The following is a 21,627-nucleotide window of genomic DNA, read 5'->3' on the forward strand; positions in this document are numbered from 1 at the left end:
CCTTTAACTATTGATACAGACGGCATATGTGGTCATGTTTGAAAACAGTAAAGGGGGAAAACAATTTGGAGAAAAATCTAAACTTTCTCTATTAACAAACGCTGAATTATATATATAGTTTTCTTCTAAATAAAGATAAAGACATGGAGAGGAGCAAAGTGGTTCAACAGCCCATAAATACATGAAAAACGGAGAATGCTAACATGATGCTACCGTAGCGAGCATGAGCTACGACTGCCGTTTTTACGCTTCCTCTGAACAATCTGCTGTGAATAAACATCCACATGGGCCCGATTTAGACTTGACTTTATTCATGTGTGGCAAATAAGTTCATATTTTACCAGAAAATGCCTAAAAAGAGTGTAAAATTGTGTCTGTTTTCCCCCTCGCCGAAGCCACGCCCCCTCCTATGACGCGACGCCGTCTGTATCTATCGTCAAACTTGAGAATGGCAACTTTGAACACAACATATAGTCCCTTAAGGTTTCATGATTATGTTTCGTACCTTAACTTTGAGCATCTAAATGATAAATCCTTCCTCAATCTGTAAAGCATAAACCGATTATTGACACGCGAGAGAAACACTGGAAACGACACACACGGTTTGGCACTTGGTCACGTGACCCACTCAGGCTCGGCAATAGTGAAGACGTCTGTGGCAGTCGTGAAGTGTTCCCATCAGGGCTCGTCACAGCTCCGCGCGTTGGCACTTTAGAAATCAAAGACGGACCTTTTGAACGCTTTCAGATTGTGATAGCATGCAATTAGATACGTATATAAGATGTGGCGTCCTGATTCGGATCTCGGACAGAGGAAGTGGTGGACTGTGAGCAAAAGCGCTGACGGGATTTTAAAAGTTTCCAAGCGGTTTGTTGTGTCTCGTTATTCTCACAGTAGTATTGATTTGGAGTTTCTTGCGATGATGGGGCAAAAGTAGAGTTGGCGAATGCTACAAAAGGACCTGTTATGCTTTATTTAGGCTTTACAGCTTAACCTTCGTGTTTCTGGAAAGACAAAAACTGATTTGAAAATGCCGGCACGGGCGCTAGTCAAGATGTGGAAAAAAGCAAAATATAACCAGTTTGAAACATGCTAAAAACAAAGACATGTTTGGCTGAAATTTGTTCTTAAAGGGACTAGATCAGGGGTCACCAGCCTTATTTCAGCTGAGGGCGACTTTAAGAGCTTTGTTCAAGGGCCACCAGTTAAAAACAAATCCTAAAGACTTAAACGTACACTGTTCACTTATAGCAGGGGTGTCCAAACTTTTTTCATGGGGGGCCGCATATTGAAGCGTACACGGGGTGAAGGGCCGTAGATCAGTAGCTAGTCCCGCAAAACCTTGGACTAGCAGAGGTTTAAATTGTGCCCCATACCTCTATTTAAGCTTAAAACCTTCATGCAGCTCTGTCTCACAACAAAATGTTAGTTGTTCGGTTAGAATTGTATAGAATTATTACATTTCAAATAAAAAGGTCCATCTCTGGTGATGTGTACCGATACAGCAAGAGGCCGAGGGCCACCATAAATTGGTCTGAGGGCCGCACTTTGGACACCCCTGACTTATAGGATATCGACCCCATATTATATTATAATAGCTTTATTTTAAACTCATACTGAGTCACAAGAACCGAAATAACTGTAATTTTAAGAATTAGATTCAAGAAAATGAAGTGTTTTACACTTTAGAAAAAGTCCCAAGGGCTACTGGACATGCCCCAAAGGGCCCCTGGGTGCCCGCGGGCCCCACGTTGGTGACCCCTGGACTAGATGCTAAGATGTCATTTTTGTACTCACTACTGCCACCTCAGGTCTTACACGTAACTGCAGTTTCTATATTAAGCTTGTGCATGACGGGCTCATTCTACACAGTAGGACATTGCTGGAACATGTAGGGGCCGGAAAATACATCATTTTAACATTTTTAAACTCCGTCTCGTCCCTTTAATGTTTTTTCCTGATGAAATAAAGGATGAATATGAAAAGTAAAAAAAGGCGTCTAGATTTTTAACATGAAATTGTGACATGAAAGTTGTGAAAAAGCCAAAGAAGGAGCGGGCCTAAGTCTACAGGAATGAAACGAAACAAGACACTTCTTTAGGTTTGTTTTTGATGAATGAAAAATGTTATAACATGGTTAAAAGCACCAACTCTGGTGAGCATAATAGGCCCTTTGGCAGCTTTTACAGTGTTTGAATCCAAGGTGTTCTGCTCAACCTTGTCCGTAACTAGACAATAACCAAAGTATCCATGTAGTATTGTACATTGTTGGCACACTATCCGCAGCAGCAGCACAGTCCACCATTTTCTACCGTCTCCATCGGTGCTTGGCGACAATCGGGGGCGAATATCTACGGCACTCAGATCAACTGAGCGGATACGACTCAAACGCGTATGAAACAAGGACAAAGTAAGACATTTGTACATTCACGGAGACGGATTGGTGGGGCGCAGATGAGCAGACTTTCGGAAGGAACCCAATGGAGCCAATGCAACGCCGTCAGCTAAGGTGCAAAAGCATGCTGCCTCGACTGCGCCCACCTTCATGTAAATTTGGAGAGGTCTAGGCCCAAAACAATGGAAAATAACACAAGGTGAGACGACCTGTATCGCTCTTTACACAGTCCACGGAGGCTGCAACTCATGTCCATGTACAAAAATAAAAAATCTTCTGGACTCCTCTGTGAAATGTCAGCTTCATGTCTTTTCGCTCTCTTAAACGCGATCCGAGTAGAGAAGAATAAATATGTCGTTAGGAGTTTCCTTCATGCACACTCACGCACACACACGATTCCCCCCCCCCTCCCCCCAAAAATATCGGAACAAATAAATAAACAGAAGCCGCGTCGGTGCCTGGCGTTTCCCCCGACGATCCTTCCTTTCGCGATCAGCCGTAGAAGCGCTTATAGTCCGGTCGCTTCGGTGGCTGGTGACCGTCGCGGGAAGAGCGAAAGCAGTCACTGTCTTTGAAACCGTCGCTGCTCGTTGCTCGCGCCGCGATGAGAGGTATAAACGTGGGAGCTTTTCCTGCAGGCGGCGCTCTCAGCTCTCCAAAGACATGGCCGAAATGAGCTGGTCCACCTTGTAGCCCAGGCGCTGCTTCCTCGCCTGCTCGTCTTGTTCCAGGGCTGCCGTGATCTGCGAAAAGAAGAGCATTTTTTTAAGTTACGATAGGGCTGCTCGATTATTGAAAAAATAATAATCACGATTATTTTTGTCATAATTGAAATCACGATTATTCAAACGATTATTTGTTGCCTTTAAAAAAAAACATCAATAAAGTGACAAAAAACCAGCAAAAAAGTGACAAAAATCCATCAAAAAAGTGACAAAAATCCATTAAAAAAAGACAAAAATCCAGCAGAAAAAAGACAAAAATCCATAAAAAAAACCTGACAAAAATCCATCAAAAAAGTGACAAAAATCCATCAAAAAAATGACAAAAATCCATAAAAAAAGACAAAAATCCATAAAAAAACCTGACAAAAATCCATCAAAAAAGTGAGAAAAATCCATCAAAAAAAATGACAAAAATCCATAAAAAAAAGACAAAAATCCATCAAAAAACAGACAAAAATCCATCAAAAAAGTGACAAAAATCCATCAAAAAAATGACAAAAATCCATAAAAAAAAAGACAAAAATCCATAAAAAAGTGACAAAAATCCATAAAAAAAGTGACAAAAATCCATAAAAAAAGACAAAAATCCATCAAAAAAGTGACAAAAATCCAGCAGAAAAAAGACAAAAATCCAGCAAAAAAGTGACAAAAATCCAAAAATTAAAAAATTGAAAAAAAAAACATTAAAAAATAATAAAATAAAATAAAATTGAAAAATTAAAAAAAAAAAATTATGATCGATTTTTTGCGATTATGCTCATTTTGTAATCGTTTACTGTTGTAATCGAAATCGTAATCGAATTTCGATTAATTGCACAGCCCTAAGTTACGACTCCCTTAAGAATCTCTTTTTATGCATGTTTTTTCCCCCAATCTTCTCCAATAACCTGCACACAAACCCAGACGCTATTGCATTGGGATTATTTGCTTTCTTAATGAGAGCGAAACATTACATCACGCCCTTTGTCGCTGACTACAACGGGGAGAAACATTTGTGCATTAGCTGTTGCGTTTTCATCTTTGTGGCGTGCGGCTTGTAAATTTGGCATTTGTCAAGTCCTGCTCAGAAGGGAATGAGACAGGCTGCGCTCGGCGGCCTCTCATCTGGTGTCTGCTTGTCAGGACCGATCTGTGTCGCTCCCGTCACACACGAGACGAGGGCCTTTTAAACCAATATGAAAGAGCAAAAGTAATGGCCAACTGTAGCTTTGTCGTCGCGAGCATATTACGCCTGTGAAAATGGACTCGATGTGAAGAGAAGAGGGAAAAGATTGTTCTGCTGTTGGTTAATTGAATGGCTGATGTCATGAAGAATATGATTTAATAGGGCTGCTCGATTATTGAAAAAATAATAATCACGATTATTTTTGTCATAATTGAAATCACGATTATTTGTTGCCTTTAAAAAATCCATCAAAAAAGTGACAAAAATCCATCAAAAAAGTGACAAAAATCCATTAAAAAAAAGACAAAAATCCAGCAAAAAAAGACAAAAATCCAGCAAAAAAATGACAAAAATCCATAAAAAAAGTGACAAAAATCCAGCAAAAAAAGACAAAAATCCAGCAGAAGAAAAGACAAAAATCCAGCAAAAAAAAACAAAAATCCATAAAAAAAGTGACAAAAATCCAGCAAAAAAGTGACAAAAATCCAGAAAAAAAAGACAAAAATCCATAAAAAAAGACAAAAATCCATAAAAAAGTGACAAAAATCCATCAAAAAAGTGACAAAAATCCATCAAAAAAGTGACAAAATTCCATCAAAAAAGTGACAAAAATCCATCAAAAAAATGACAAAAATCCATCAAAAAAATGACAAAAATCCATCAAAAAAGTGACAAAAATCCATAAAAAAAAAGACAAAAATCCATAAAAAAAGACAAAAATCCATCAAAAAAAGTGACAAAAATCCATCAAAAAAGTGACAAAATTCCATCAAAAAAGTGACAAAAATCCAGCAGAAAAAAAGACAAAAATCAAAAAATGTGAAAAAAAAAATGAAAAAGACGGCGCAGTGAGACGGCGCAGTGAGACGGTGCCGTTTCCTGGGACGGTGTCGTTTCCTGGGACGCCCCGTTCGAGCACCGTGTATATTGTTCGGGACTTTAGCATTCAGATAACCTGTGTTTAGAAATTGTAATTGTTAAAGGGAATAAATCTTCTTTGACTAAAGCTACTGAATTCTGGTGGTTTCTCCTCGGACCTTGGGATCAACGAACACGCTTGGCAAGACCTTTTTGATACTTTAATACTTTAAACTTAACTGTTTAAATGTCTTTAAAATGATCTCATGGAGTTAGACCTTATGTAAATTTAGAGTTTTAATATTTCCTGTGAAATCGCCCACAGACCCAAAGGTCAAGATTGTGGATTCAGGCGGTCAAAATGAGTGTGTGTGTATGTTGCTTCATTTGTCAACATACATCATAAGTTTTATTCACAGGGTGGCTCGGCGCACCCTTGTAGGGTGAGGAGCTCAGTGACTCGGGAGGAGCTCAGAGTAGAGCCGTTGCTCCTTCATATTAAGAGGAGCCAGCTAAGGTGGCTCTGGCATCTGTTTTGGACGCCTTCTGCCTCCTGGTCGCCTCCCTTGAGAGGTGATCCGGGCATGTCTCAAGTAGGGCTTTTCCACCAAGGCGCTGGTTCTGGTGCCGGGTTGGTTCCAAACTGACTTGGTTTTCCACCAAAATGAGAGCTGTGCCTATTGTCATAGCAACGCTTTGGGAAGTCAACATCAAACATGGATAGTAACATCTCACTACAGCCACTTCTGGTTGTAAAATACAGAAAAATAAGTTTATATTTCAGTCACAGCAGCCGTTAACATTTTGATTTCTTCTTTCTGACTCTTGTTTTAGCTAAAGAGCATAAAGCAAAACAACCGTTTCCTCCACAGACTGTTTTGGCTTCTCCAGGAAGTTAAAAGCACAAACTAACTAACATTGATTGATTGTTGGAGGAGAGAGCCACGCCCCCAGCCGCTGACATCACTGGTGCTCGTTTCTCGGTCCAGCTTTTAACTGGTTCCCGACCGGCCCCAGATTTTGGAACCAAGAGCCAGCGTTTTTTTCAGTGGAAAAACGAAAGAACCGGTTCTGAAACTGGAACTGGCCCAGAACCAGCACCGGCACCAGCCTGGTGGAAAAGGGCTAAAAGAGACCCCAAGGAAGAGGGACCAGGTCTCTGAGCTGGCGCGGTTGCCGTCACGGGCTCCCCCTGAACAGCTGGCGTAGGTGAGCTGGATCGGGAAGTCCGGACTTCTCTGCTCAGACCGCTGTGACCCGGCCCCGGATAAAGCGGAAGAAAATGGACGGATGGTGTTGAACAAAGGGTATGTACTCGAGAGAAATAAATAAACACGTATATGTTTGAGATGCATATTTCCCTTTCCACTTTCGCTGCTCCTATTCAGTGACCTCCTGCTTCCTGTCCTGCTCCTCACAATGGTGTCTGGCTGCCACCATCTTCCCCTCATCTTCTAAAGTGCTCTTACTCAGCCCCCGCATAACCCTCCTCTCCAGCTTCCTTTTCCCTGATAAAAATCTATTATTAATCTCAACCTCGTATGCAGGTGCACCATCTCCCCTCCCAAATCCATTTAGGGGTGCCCCGCTAGCGCTGGTTATCCTGACGCACCACCTTTTTAGAAGAATGAGCGCGGCTTAATAGCGTTAGATGGGTTTTTAATGCACTCAGGGCTGTGGGCAACAGGGGGAGGGAAAAAAAAAAGAGAGAAAAAGCGTGTTTGCATATGTCTGGATGTATGCGGATTGCAAAGGCAGCGAAAAGCAAGATTCAAGGGGGAGTCGGCGGGATAATAGGCGGGGGAAAAAAAGGCGTAAATGAGAGAAAGAGAGATGGAGGGAGAGAGAGAGAGAAGGTCACGGTAAAACTTCCCACAGGAGCGGCTGACATTACCGGCACAATGTCTCCATAAATGCTACGTCTATGGGCCGGCCGGCGCTGCGTGAGCGGATATCCAGCATAACACAGACAGCTGTTCCGTGTAGACAAGCAGGACGGGCTGAGATCAGTCATATTTACTTTGTAGTTCTCTAGTAACATGATTGTAAGCCAAGGGTGTCCACATTTTTGTTCAAGGGCCGTGTATTGAAGGAGACCGGTGGGGAATGCAGTTACATTTGTAGTGGATTTATTTAGATGCTCGAGTCCTGACAAGAACCAGGAAATACGAGCATATTAGTCCAGTGCTCCGGTCTCTGCACTGGCTTCCTGTCACTCAGAGAATAGACTTTAAAACAGCTCTGCTTGTCTACAAGTCTTTTCATGGTTTAGCACCAAAGTCCATCTCCATGAACCATCTCGGGCCCTGAGAACGTCAAGGAGGGGTCTCCTGGTGGTTCCCAGAGTCAATAATAAACACGGTGAGTCTAAAACTAAAATCTGGAACAGTCTTCATGAGGATGTGAGACAGGCCTCAACTCTGACAATGTTCAAATCCAGGCTGAAAACAGTTCTTTTTGCCCGTGATATGACTGAATGTATTTTATCTGCACTCTCGCCTTTTACTGTAATTGATAAATTTAATGTTGATGTTTTTATTGATTCTATTTGTTTTCTTGTATTTATGCAACTGTGAAGCACTTTGAATTGTGTATGAATTGTGCTCTACAAATAAACTTGCCTTGATGTTTTACTGCACGTCATGCCTTTATTTAGGCTTTGAACAACAATACCAGCTCTTTCTCACGGCAACATTTTCATTTTAGAGGTTGTAATAGTGTCGAATTATGAAACTTGTAGTAAAAAGTACCATCTTAGTGAAGCCCGAGGGCCGCCTAAGCTTTGGTCACTCCTGTAAGCTCTCAGTCAAATGAGTTTTCCATTGTTGACAAAGGTTTTTCTGCTTCACCAGGTCAAATAATATCAACAATGTGAAGTCATGCACTGATCCAGGAGGGGTTCATCATCATTTTAGCAGAATTACGCCAATTTACACCAGAGGAATTACAGCGCGTAAGCGTTGTAGCGCAGCACACGCACTTTTTTCCACTCTAACCTATCATGATATTTACACTAGCTTTGTTATACGCGCGTCGGCTGCGCCTACCATACCATACCATACCAACTTTATTTATAAAGCACTTTAAAAACTGTACAGTTGGCCAAAGTGCCGCACACAGAAACAGATACAAATATTTACAGTAAAAAAATATGAGGTAAGAAAGTACAACAACAGCAGCAATCTCAATTTGCATTAAACGCCAGAGAAAAAAGGTGCGTTTTTAGGAGAGATTTAAAAACCGGAAGGGACTGGGCCTGTCTAATCTCTAATGGCAGCTGGTTCCACAGCCGCGGGCCGGCAACAGAGAAGGCCCGATCTCCCCGAAGTTTGCGCTTGGTTTTTGGGACAACCAGTTGCAGCTGATCCGCTGACCTGAGAGCACGAGAGGGGGCGTAAGGCTGAATCAGGTCAGACAGATAGGTGGGGGCGAGGCCATTCAGACTTTTAAAAGTAAAGAGAAGAATTTTGAATTTTGCCTAAATTAGAATGGAGTTCTAATTCGGACGCGAACACGCGGCAAATTCTGGAATTTTAGACGGGAAAACGGTGCAGTCTTTCAAAGAAAACGTTCGACACCCTGTCAAAATAAGTTTTCTGTTGATTTTTCGAAGTTCACAACACGCAGCGTCCTTGTGTTCGATTGTCGAAGTGGAGAAGTACAGCACACTTTACGATGCTCAACACAAATTTTACAAAGACAACGTGAAGAATATGCAGGCATGGCGCTCAGTTGCCACAAGTTTAAATTGCGACGGTAAGTAAACATTAGCGTACAATAACAGTGCCCATCATTTAGGGGAAGAGCAGAGACACACACGCGTAGCTTTAGCCGCTCTGACGCCGTATGTGTAAATTTGTGCTTTCGAAAATGCGCCGTACGTCACGTCCAGTAATAGCTCCTGGTGTGAATTCGGCGTAAGAAGGATAACTTAACACTCACTCAAAATGTGTATGCTGCAAGCAGGGCTAGACTGGAATCAAAACTGTCCCTGGACTTTTGGGTCTCGACTGTTCATGTTTTACGCGAGTTAATGCGCCGTGATAATGAGTTGATCAAACAGAAGCACAGTTAATGAGCGGCAATAAGACAGACATCCAACCAGACACGCAAAAGTAACGTCCAAATGTCCGACCGTCGACAGCAGATGGACAGATCGTCCCCAGGCGTCCCCTTCCCCCCGTCCACGGCAGCGACAGTCGGCTTATAGTTATCTTACTTTGGTCTTGTGCTCCTCATGACTCGCCTTGTTGAGCTTCCACGCGACCTGACCTGTGCGCCTTGGCCCTTTCTCCACGCAGCCCTGACCCATTCTGACCTCTACCTCTTCCCCTCCAGCCTCACACATACGTGCATTAAGGCGAGACACGGCAGGTGAATAGGGAAAAAATTTAAATAAACAGATATCAATTTGAAACCTTTGCTGTCGATCACTGGCATCAATGTGAGAAAAAAAATACATGGCAAGTTTTCTGTCATTTTATCTTTTCATATAAGAACAAGGTGTTTTATGCCTAAAAATGCCCCAAATTTCCCATCTTTTCGGTGACGAAATCTGAATAATGGATAGAGCTCAAATTTATGGTTTCATTTTATTGATAAATGAGTTACCAAGACTTTCTCAGAGGGGATTTTGGATTTCTTGTTTAGTTTTAAAATAAGCTGTTTTTTAGTGGAAAAAATTGTAAAAATGTAATTTTCGCCTCATTTTTTGACATTCAAAACTCAATAAATGGGGCTTAAGGGATTAAATAATAAAAAATCCCTCTGAAAAAATCTTCCAAATACTGTTCAGTCCAAGGCTGGAAAATGTGAAGTCTTTAGGTCCGACTGACGTGGACATAGTGTCGCCACAATGACAGAAAAATGTGTTTTGAGAAAAAGGCCCTTGAAATTGTGTTCTCCCATTTAAGACTATGGGGGAACATTGAATCAGCGCAATATTTAAACATGTTATTGTGAAGATTAGGGATATTTTCTGTTTCCGGGTGAAAGCTTGTATGTTCAAAGACCAATTTGGCCCAAAACCTGAAAACTGAAAAAAATGAGTTTTGCCTGTAGTGTCTCCCCTTAAGACACAGGGCTCTTATTCAATTTGCAACGACAATCTGTCCATGATTACGATAGGACTCGGGGAGGGCGGCGTCTCGTAACGCGGCGGCCGCCTGTGACTGCCCTCGAGGAGAAATCTGGAAAACAAAACAGTTCTCCGAGCGAGCGTGCTTCAGCGGAGGGAGGCGAAAAAGGAAATTATACATCCGCTACGGTGCAGGGGAATACTCATTATCAAAGTATGCGGGATTAATTATAGCATGTCGTAATGTATGTGATGGAATTAAAACAGCAGGGGGGGGGGGAGAAAACATGATGATGAATAGAACAAAGGGAAAACAAGTGAGCAGCAGGTGGCAGGTTGGGAGCAGGTAAGAAAATGTGGATGTAAATTCACAGAGCGCCGGGCGAACGCGCAATCAAGTGTAATCAGTTGGAGAACACGGAATGAGACGTCGAGTGGCTTTGTAAAGAGTATGCACATTATTTTATTTGCTGCTCGGAAAACTACTAGTTCTCTCACCAATGAGCAAAAAGTAAAAAGACACCGAAAGCTAACCGTGTAAGCAAGTTTTAAAGAATCAGAATACTTCCCACAGCATTTCTACATGAGTTAATATTGTGTCACTTTTAAATTGTTGAAGAGGCATACTACAAGTAGGGCTGGGTGATATGTCGATATATTTTTAAATGAGATATGGAATTACACCATATCGCATTTATCGATATAGTTCAAATTTAATAATAATAATAATAATAATAATGCATCAGTTTTATATAGCGCTTTTCTGGACACTCAGAGACGCTTTACATTGCACTATTTGTTCACTCCATACTCGATGGTGGTTATTGACCTTTATTTAACCAGGATCGTCCCACTGAGATTAAGAATCTCTTTTTCAGGGGAGTCCTGGCCCCAGAGGGGAATCTATTGTGCATGTTTTTAGTGGTAGGGGAAACCGGAGTACCCGGAGGAAACCTACGCAGACACGGGGAGAACATGCTCCACACAGAAAGGCCCGTCCAGGTGGGAATCGAACCTGGACCTTCTAGCTGTGAGGCGGGAGCGCTAACCGCTGCGCCACCGTGCCGTCGTGGTAAGGTGCTATTGTAGCCATAGCTGCCCTGGGGTAGACTGACGGAAGCGAGGCAACCAGTCTGTGCCATCGGCCCCTCCGACCACCACCAACCACTCACTCACTACATTCGCTTCCTGGTGTTACTAAATGGTCTCCCATCCAAGTCCTGCCAGGCGCTTCCCTGCTGAGCTTCCAAGGTCTGCCGGGATTGGGTATAGCAAAGGCGGCACGGCCATTTGCGCTGTAATACTTATTCTCTAAGCTATTTTATTTAAAGGGGGGTATTCTGCAAAATGGACTTTTTCAAGCTTTCCATCATGTTATTCTGTCACTCCCTCATTAAAAACATGGCTGAAGTGTTGCCTTGGCACATTCACGTATTTCTGAGTAATCTGTAAAAACTCTGATGGCGGCCATTTTAGGGATAGGTTTGCCTGAGTCCTCCTAGGAACGCCCCCACCTCCTGGAGACGCCTCCGAGCTTTCGTCACCAGCCGAGTAACCAACCACTGCTCCTCAGCAGAACCCCCTCCCCACTGATGCCACAGACAGCGTGTGGAGCGTGTAGTTCGAAATCCGCGCAGTAATCTTCACTTTACTGTGCGGATGCCAAACTACTCCTGGTATTATTACGCCTTACAATATAGTTCCCCCTTTTATCCGCTTAGAAAATCCACATTGTTTAATTGTGTGTAATTATACTTTGTAGTGTAACCCTTCACGTAACCATATTTAAATAGGGAAAACGTGGAAGAGCTTGGTAGCTTCTATCTTGACCTGTTTTGGAGCTATAGAGGAGAGAGGGAGAGGCTAAATGCTAACGCCGTCTGCGCTGTGTTTACGTGACTGAAGACACGGGGGAAGATCAGACAGGTCCTAAAGAACTCGTCAAAGCTCAGGTAAGAAAATATCTCAGTATGTAGAAACGGTGGCCTGTTCCTTTAACGCTGACAGATTTTTTGTGTGTTCTGCCCCGTGAGATCTTGCAGAAACATAACGCCCCCGGCCGTGTGAGGTGGGACGTTCCTGCTGCAGAATGGGCGCGCTCGCCGCTCACCTCCTCGCTGTACTTGTTGACGTAGGAGTAGATCTCATTGAGCGCGCTGAGCATGTTGAAGTCGCAGGAGTGCAGTCGCGCCTGCTCCGCCAAATAGGCGTTCATGTCCTGGTCACTGATGGCGGGCAGCCGGTTAATGTCCGCGTAGTACCTGAGGAGGAAGACGGGGGGCGTTAGGGAATACTCACAATTATGCTTTTAAATGTTGCTCGGTAACAGAAAGTGCACTGCAAAAAGTATTTAACTAGATCAGTATAAACATCTCAATTTGAGCATAATAATCCAAATTTTAGTTGTTTTGACTGGTTAAGAAGTTGTTGGGCATTTGTCCCAGATTATTTCACTTGTTCTGAGACGTTTCTGACTCGTTTCGATACATTTCGTCCTTATTTCAGGTCATTTTCTTTGCCAATGGGGTAAGAAAATTGGTCTTATCTCATTGGCAATTTTACTTTCTTATTTCAAGCGAGATTTACCTCAGAACTGGTCTGAAATGTCCTCAAACAAGCAAAGGAAACTCGGTCCGATCAGGAAAAGTGTCTAAATGAGTGAAAACCGCTCAAAACAAGAAACATTTCCTCAATTCAGGTAATTTAAGCCAATGCTTGAGATTCACTTTTTGTAGTGTGAGTGTTAAATTGACTCAGCCGCCAATTACTTGTTTGATTTTTGAACTTTTCTGAACTTCTCTGATGTGTTGAACACCTTTGGCAGTGAAATAATGAAATTGCAAATCGATTTCCTTGAAGGTCAGGGGTCAATTACATGATGCTGTTGACTAATGAGCCTTGGTGAAACAACTTAAGAAATCACATTTACATAAAGATTCTCTCTTTGTAAACATAATCATAAAGTTATTACCAGGTTATATATATATCTGCCTAAGTAGCATGTTTACTAAAGTAGGAAAAAAAGAGAAGCAGCACCGGCAGTGGGCGTAGTTGCAGATTATGACAACCTTTGATCTCGAACGTAAGTGCAAATAAATCGAAATTAGACCCAAAAAAGATGAACTAAAACCAAGATTCTGAGTTAACTCAAGTAGATATTCCTCTTACAGTTCTTTCACTTTTATCTCCGCGCACAGAGGGATTGAACAGAATTGGGTCGGGGAGCGCAGTCAAAAGGAATGAAGAATTATGCGGTAAAGCTCTCGTTTTGCGGCGTGTGAAGAGGGGGATGAGCGATGTACCTCTCCACCCAGCTCTTGTAGTGGGGGATGTCCTTGGCGTAAAGCAGCTTGTTGGAGGGCGAGTCTTTGCCCAAGCGGTGCTCTGACGTGGAGCAGGAGTCCATGAACGTCTGGGCCACCACGGAGAGGCAGGCGTCCGTGATGCTGCTCTTGTGGATGTCGAACACGAACTGAGGGTTCTTGATCACGTTCACCCAGAACCTCAGCGGGAGACTGCGGCAAAAGACAGAGGGGAGGTGTTACAGAAGGGGACCGGCGAGCTGATTTTGTAAGCTCAAAACAATGATATTAGTACGAGTTTACAGATGAGAAGGGCTTCTAAAATGACTAAAACACATTTACACAGTCCCTCCGTACCTATATTGGAACACACCACCTGCTCCAACTTAATCAAATGAGTCACCAAAGGAATGCTGCTCGTGCCAATCAGTGTTAATTTTGACGACATATTTTAATTTAGTTTTAGTCTTTTGACAAAAATGTAGTTTGATTTTAGTCGAGTTTTAGTCGCCCAAAATTGCAAGTCAATTTAGTCGACTAAATTTAAGACTAATTTAGTGGACTTTGCATTTATAATATTCATTGAAATCATATTTAATCTTGTTCCTCTGCTTCATGGAGCTGCTCCACATGAACAAAGCTCAGAGATGATCCTTTAACAGAGAATTGACATGATCTGAGGCTCTTTCAGACGCTCAATAGGAGTTTGGATGATTTTAGTCTCTCCTTCTCATTTTTATTTCGTTTTATTTTAGTCGACTGAAATATCTGGACATTTTAGTTGCAGTTTTAGTCTCATGAGAAACTTTTAATTTAGTTTTAGTCCAATTTTAGACGGAAAAAATATCACTTTGACTAAAATTAAGACTAAATATTTTAGTCGACGAAATTAACACTGGTGCCAATAGTTCTGTCTCTTCGGATTTGGAAACCATGGTTGTTTTACATTACTTTTCGGATTCAAAAGTTTGCTCGGCACACTCCAAGCTAATACGTTTTTATATGAAATAACAGAGAAGCCTGATGGAGTATATTTTTTAAGTACACTTGAAAAGCCTTCAAGTGCCGATGAACCTTGATGGAAAAGCTAAGCCGCTGATGCGTTCATATAAAAGTGGGCGCCGAGCAAGGTGGGCAAGGCGTGCAAAGTGTTAGGCGTCTGATAAGTATGGGTTTAATTTATGTTTAAGGCCATAGTTTGTTTTAGTAGTGTCTGAACATGGTGCTTGTGAGTATTAGTTTGACAATATATCGGTTTTCCGATATATCGCGATATTTTGCGGGGCGATACGATACTTTTTATTCCGATAGCGATACTTTTCATGACGTCATGCATATTAAGGAGCAAGCCCATGCATGTTAATGAGGCAGCAGTGAGGCCAGTGTTTTCACAGTCAATAGAGGCCAGTGTTGATAAAGAATTCAGTCAGCAGAGAGCCAGTGTTAATTTCGTCGACTAAAATATTTAGTCTTTAGTCGAAGTGTTATTTTTGACGACTAAAATTGGACTAAAACTAAATTAAAATTTTCTCATGAGACTAAAACTATGAGTAAAATGTCCAGATATTTTAGTCGACTAAAATAAGACTAAATAAAAATGAAAATGAGAGACTAAAATCATCCAAACTTCTATTGAGCATCTGAAAGAGCCTCAGATCATGTAAATTCTCTGCCAAAGGATCAGCTCTGAGCTTTGTTCATGTGGAGCAGCTCAATTTACTTGCAATCGACTAAAACTAGACTAAACTTGAAATACATTTTCGTCAAAGGACTAAGACAAAAACTAAATTAAAATATGTTGTCAAATGAACACTGCAGAGAGCAGCACTTTGACCAAACATTGTCACACAATGATATCACTTTTAATGATAGTTTTTATAATTGTAAATGAGACTAGGGTTGACGTATTCCTTTTGAAATAGGACTGTGGTTTCTAGTTTATTTAAATGTAAATGAAGTCATTGACAGTGTGAGGAAGCTGGCCACGAGGGGTTGAAATGGGCAGGCAGTAACAAAGTTAGATTTCTCACCAGACATTTATAGCTCACGCAAACAGAACTTCTGACACACAGATACAAAATGGCCCCCTAGTGACTACAGCAGTCAGCTTTTATACCTCCCCTAATGGGGAAGGACCTCCCACCGGTAGGTACCATTCCTAGTTTCCCCCTTCCACATGGTTCAGCCTGAAGTTTTTAAAATGGCCGACATAGACCATGCCCCTTCCTTTCTCACCAGGTGGTACAGGTAAATGATATAATTATTAACATATACATGAATCTGAGGGTTATTGTTGGCTGGTGCATATTGCAAACAAAACAAGAAACAAAAAATAACAAACACACACAATGGGACAAACCCACTTTGTCACAGACAGATCTATAGACCCGTCTTCTGTAAGTCAGGGATCATCTATACACACAAAAAAGGGGTACAAAGCACATAAAAAGAAATGTGTATGATGAAGAATGTGTAGTGTGTTAAAATAAAGGTTAAAGTAGCAAAAAATCGTGATAAGTTATTTTTGTGCAATATATCGATTATCACAGTATCGGCGTATCGTGAGATTATCGTTATCGCAAGCCTTGTATCGCATGTCGTATGGAATCGTGAGGTGCCCAGAGGTTCCCGCCCCCTACGTGCTCATCACAGCCCTTACCAGTTGCTCTTCCACGTGTGCCTCACATCCTGGTCGTGAATCCCGTGTCTGTCGGCCTGTTCGTCCAGGAAGTCGAACATGTACTTGATGGCGAGCGGGAGCGTGCTGCCTCTGTGCACCGTGCTGAACAACGTCTCAAACAGGTCGTCCACAAACTTCTGCAGCGTGCCCTGAAACCGAGCGCAAGACGGTTCAAGTTAATGCTGTGCAACGCAGGGCTATTCTCCGAGCAAACAAAACATCTGGACTCAAACAAGACGAGTGCAGCACAGTTTAGAAGGTTTTAGAAGGTGTCGGAACATCAGGGGGTGGAAGGAAAGCATTTAGGCATTTTAAAGCTGAGCTGGAAATGTAGAAACACAAATCTAAGTATGTTTTTGATGACAAACCAATAGAGCCACGAAGTTATGAATAGGGTTGTCACGGTATGAAAATTTTACCTCACGGTTATTGTGACCAAAATTATCATTAATGTGTGTTAATATGTTCAGAATAGTCCTGCACAAACGGAAATAGTTTCAAAAAAGTTTAACAGAGCTTATTACATTTAAAAAAATACAGACAAAGCTTTATCAAAAGTGCAACTTTTCACATCTAAGTAAAGGAACTATAACGATGTGTTGTTGATCGTTTCGAGGGTATTACATGGACTATTTATAGCGCCAGAAGAAGAATATTTTTGAACAAGATAAACCGTCTATATCACGACACGGCTTATGCTGGCGGTGGCGCTGCAGCCGCACTATGGGGCGACTCGTTACATACTCCCTCAGTCCCACATCAGCATTTCAGCTAAAACGCTAACGTTAGCTTACTGCTATAGTGGGAGACGGTCACGCTAACGTTAGCTTCCTGCTATAGAGGGAGACGGTCACGCTAACGTTAGCTTACTGCTATAGTGGGAGACGGTCACGCTAACGTTAGCTTACTGCTATAGAGGGAGACGGTCACGCTAACGTTAGCTTACTGCTATAGTGGGAGACGGTCACGCTAATGTTAGCTTCCTGCTATAGAGGGAGACGGTCACGCTATCGTTAGCTTACTGCTATAGTGGGAGACGGTCACGCTAATGTTAGCTTCCTGCTATAGAGGGAGACGGTCACGCTAACGTTAGCTTACTGCTATAGAGGGAGTCGGTCACGCTATCGTTAGCTTACTGCTATAGAGGGAGACGGTCACGCTAACGTTAGCTTACTGCTATAGTGGGAGACGGTCACGCTAATGTTAGCTTCCTGCTATAGAGGGAGACGGTCACGCTAACGTTAGCTTACTGCTATAGAGGGAGATGGTCACGCTAACGTTAGCTTCCTGCTATAGAGGGAGACGGTCACGCTAACGTTAGCTTACTGCTATAGAGCTGTGACGGTCACGCTAACGTTAGCTTACTGCTATAGAGCTGTGGGAGACGGTCATGCTAACGTTAGCTTCCTGCTATAGAGCTGTGGGAGACGGTCACGCTAACGTTAGCTTCCTGCTATAGAGCTGTGGGAGACGGTCACGCTAACGTTAGCTTCCTGCTATAGAGCTGTGGGAGACGGTCACGCTAACGTTAGCTTCCTGCTATAGAGCTGTGGGAGACGGTCACGCTAACGTTAGCTTCCTGCTATAGAGGGAGACGGTCACGCTAACGTTAGCTTCCTGCTATAGAGCTGTGGGAGACGGTCACGCTAACGTTAGCTTCCTGCTATAGAGCTGTGGGAGACGGTCACGCTAACGTTAGCTTCCTGCTATAGAGGGAGACGGTCACGCTAACGTTAGCTTCCTGCTATAGAGGGAGATGGTCACGCTAACGTTAGCTTCCTGCTATAGAGGGAGACGGTCACGCTAACGTTAGCTTACTGCTATAGAGGGAGACGGTCACGCTAACGTTAGCTTCCTGCTATAGAGGGAGACGGTCACGCTAACGTTAACTTCCTGCTATAGAGGGAGACGGTCACGCTAATGTTAGCTTACTGCTATAGAGCTGTGGGAGACGGTCATGCTAACGTTAGCTTCCTGCTATAGAGGGAGACGGTCACGCTAACGTTAGCTTCCTGCTATAGAGGGAGACGGTCACGCTAACGTTAGCTTCCTGCTATAGAGGGAGACGGTCACGCTAACGTTAGCTTCCTGCTATAGAGGGAGACGGTCACACTAACGTTAGCTTACTGCTATAGAGGGAGACGGTCACGCTAACGTTAGCTTACTGCTATAGAGGGAGACGGTCACACTAACGTTAGCTTCCTGCTATAGAGGGAGACGGTCACACTAACGTTAGCTTCCTTCTATAGAGCTGAGGGAGACGGTCACGCTAATGTTAGCTTCCTGCTATAGAGCTGTGGGAGACGGTCATGCCTGTCTCTATCAACTGTCCTTCAGCTTCTTCAAACACACAAACATGTCCAGACTTCAGGCTCGGTCTCTGAGGCTGATCCTGCGCCGTCGTGTCGGACATGATTCCAGCTCAGAGAAAGTTTAGTTTTGGTTGTAGCTCCAGAGGCGCCTGCGGCAGCTTCAGCAGAGGAGACGGCGCCTCATGAGGCTCACTTTGCGGTAAAATATTCTTTCAAAAACAAGACGGTAATTATTATTGTCAACTTTTTTACCGGGGTTTACCGCTACACCGGCAACCGTGACATCCCTAGTTATGAACATGAAAAAAAAGGTAATTTAGCAAAACAGCTGGCACCACTTCAAGAAAAGATTAAAAACCTGTGAGTTGTTTTCGTACCTTTGTGGCCAGCAGTCTGGTCAGGTATATTTCGGAGACCATTTTGCTGCCTCGGTCGCCCTCCTTCTGGTCTCCGTGTTCGTGGTTCTTCACCAGATGCCACACCTTAACCCCGCTCTCCAGATCGGGCGTGATCATCGGGGCTCGGGACCTCATGCTGTCCGGGCTGCCCGTGTACCGGAAGGAAGAGTCTGCGAAACATGAGAAGAACATCAACGACTTTATCACTTTATTATGGCCTTTTGAAAACATGTTTGTGCACCATTGGCTTTATATGTTATTAAGGGGAGACACTACAGGCAAAACTCAATTTTTTTTTGGGCCAAATTGGTCTCTGAACATACAAGCTTTCACCCGGAAACAGAAAATATCCCTAATCTTCACAATAACATGTTTAAATATTGCGCTGATTCAATGTTCCCCCATAGACTTATATGGGAGAATGCAATTTCAAGGGCCTTTTTCTCAAAACACATTTTTCTGTCATTGTGGCGACACTATGTCCACGTCAGTCGGACCTAAAGACTTCACATTTTCCAGCCTTGGACTGAACAATATTTGGACGATTTTTTCAGAGGGATTTTTTATTATTTAATCCCTTAAGCCCCATTTATTGAGTTTTGAATGTCAAAAAATGAGGCGAAAATTAAATTTTTACAAAATTTTCCACTAAAAAACAGCTTATTTTAAAACTAAACAAGAAATCCAAAATCCCCTCTGAAAAAGTCTTGGTAACTCATTTATCAATAAAATGAAACCATAAATTTGAATGTAGCTCTGTCCATTATTCAGATTTCGTCGCCGAAAAGTCGGGAAATTTGGGGCATTTTTAGGCATGAAACACCTTGTTCTTATATGAAAAGATAAAATGACAGGAAACTTGCAATATATTTTTTCCTCACATTTATGCCAATGATCTACAGCAAAAGTTTCAAATTGATATCTGTAAATATACATTTTTTCCCTATTCGCCTGCAGTGTCTCGCCTTAAATAAAAGCCAGCATGTTCAGAATCATACGGAACTTTTAAACTTAAACTAAAAACATCCTCAATTACCAGAGAGAGCAAACGGCTTACGACGTGTCCCGCGGTAAAGGGGTATTCGAATTAGACACACTCCCGCAGATTCCGCCACCGAGCCGCACACAGAAAGATTTTTGTTCCGTTCATTGTAGCTCATTTTGAAAATTAATCCTCGAAGGCACGGAGCAGGAAATTACAGCGCGGGGTTAATTTCATCACACAGCGATGAGAGCTACAGGATGTTGTGGCGTCTGGCTCCGCACCAAAGCGAAGAAGACTGTTTAAAATTCAATCCAAATTAGGTTCATGCCCCCCATATACTCAGTAAAGAGTGCTTTTCGGGAAAGCGGTGTTTTCGCCGTGTCTTTAGAAGTAATGCTGTTCGGTTAAATCATTAGACGAATCGCCTCAGAGACGGCCATTTTTGTCCATTGCTGAAAATATGTTTGACTATACGGAATATAAGTGGATATTTCAGAACAGAGGACAGACAAATCACACTTTTCGACCGATGTGATGGAAAGCTCAGACCATTCACAACTGGTGCGTCACTTTCACAAAATGACAGTAACTTGTAGTATGAAAAATGAGCTTGAAAAACATCATGGAGCAGCAGTGATCTGGAATGTGATGACTGATTTCTAACATCTGTGCACTGCCATGTGATGCAGTAAGAAAACAGCTCTGAGGAAGAAACTGGATCGTCTTAAAACGGACTAAAATCAGACTTTGTGACGTTGATCGACCTGGACGATTGAGGCTTCTAGATTTTGATTTTAAAATATTGTTTTAAGGACAGTTTGTCATTCTGAAGTGTTTTCATCTTTTGCTTTGCTGCTAAGAACAGAAAATAGCTGCTGTTGTGGCCAAAGCTAAAAGTATTGAAAGGTTAGAGCAGTGGTTCTTAACCTTTTGGAGCCGCGACCCCCATTATAACAGTTAGCACATTTTCTCCAGTTTGGCTTTACCCCAGTCAAAAAGCTTCGGGAAAAAAGCTGTGGAACTAGCGACAAAACTGAGACGAAAACAATGATGGAAATGTGACAAAAAAGTGAGAAAACATTGACAAAAAAGTGACGAAAAATTGATGAAAAAGTGGCAAAAATGTCACAAGAAAATGACAAAAATGTGATAAAAAAATGACCAAAAATGACAAAAAAATGACAAAAAATTGACAAAAATTAGACAAAAAATGTGATAAAAAATGATGAAAAAATGATGAAAAAGTTACAAAAATGAGTTGAATACCCAACAAAAAAATGATGGAAAAAAACCTATAACCTATATAACTCTTAAAAAACAATGGCTAAAACAAAAATGAATTAAAGTTAGAACAATTAATGGCACCCTGGTAAAATAGCATGTACGCTACGACACCATAATAATAATAATATTAAAATATATATTTTATCTATATGCTCTGGCGACCCCCAGGTTGAGAAGCCCTGGGTTAGAGGATCGCTGAGTCCAACATCTGAGTATACTAATATACTAATATAAAACAGGTATAGAATGAAACACTGAAAAGGTACCAAGAGCCCCCCAAACCTACAGCACAGTGGAGGCAGCAAAAGCGGCGCTACAGGAAACAAAAATTAGACAAATGAGGAGGTATCCGGGCAAGAATCACAGCTAAGCCACACAAGCCTTCTATCCCTACTGTTGTTCTGACTAATGGACGTTCCCTGGAGAATAAGACGGATTATATTCGT

General features: G+C 42.3%; 1 protein-coding gene across 2 annotated transcripts in view; it reads right to left on the reverse strand.

Moving 5' to 3' along the window:
- Positions 1-2,999: 2,999 nt before the first annotated feature.
- plxna2 (plexin A2) overlaps positions 3,000-21,627 on the reverse strand; it is a 519,114-nt gene continuing 500,486 nt past the window's right edge. For both annotated transcript variants that reach the window (XM_079558784.1, XM_079558785.1), the window contains exons 28-32: positions 18,892-19,082; positions 16,182-16,351; positions 13,523-13,735; positions 12,331-12,481; positions 3,000-3,138 (exon numbers count right to left, since the gene is read on the reverse strand). In XM_079558784.1, coding sequence (XP_079414910.1) covers positions 3,043-3,138; positions 12,331-12,481; positions 13,523-13,735; positions 16,182-16,351; positions 18,892-19,082 — 821 coding nt within the window. In that variant the 3' untranslated portion in view covers positions 3,000-3,042. The remainder of the gene's footprint in view (positions 3,139-12,330; positions 12,482-13,522; positions 13,736-16,181; positions 16,352-18,891; positions 19,083-21,627) is intronic.

Source organism: Gobius niger (assembly GCF_951799975.1).
Source record: "Gobius niger genome assembly, chromosome: 6".
Classification (NCBI taxonomy): domain Eukaryota; kingdom Metazoa; phylum Chordata; class Actinopteri; order Gobiiformes; family Gobiidae; genus Gobius; species Gobius niger.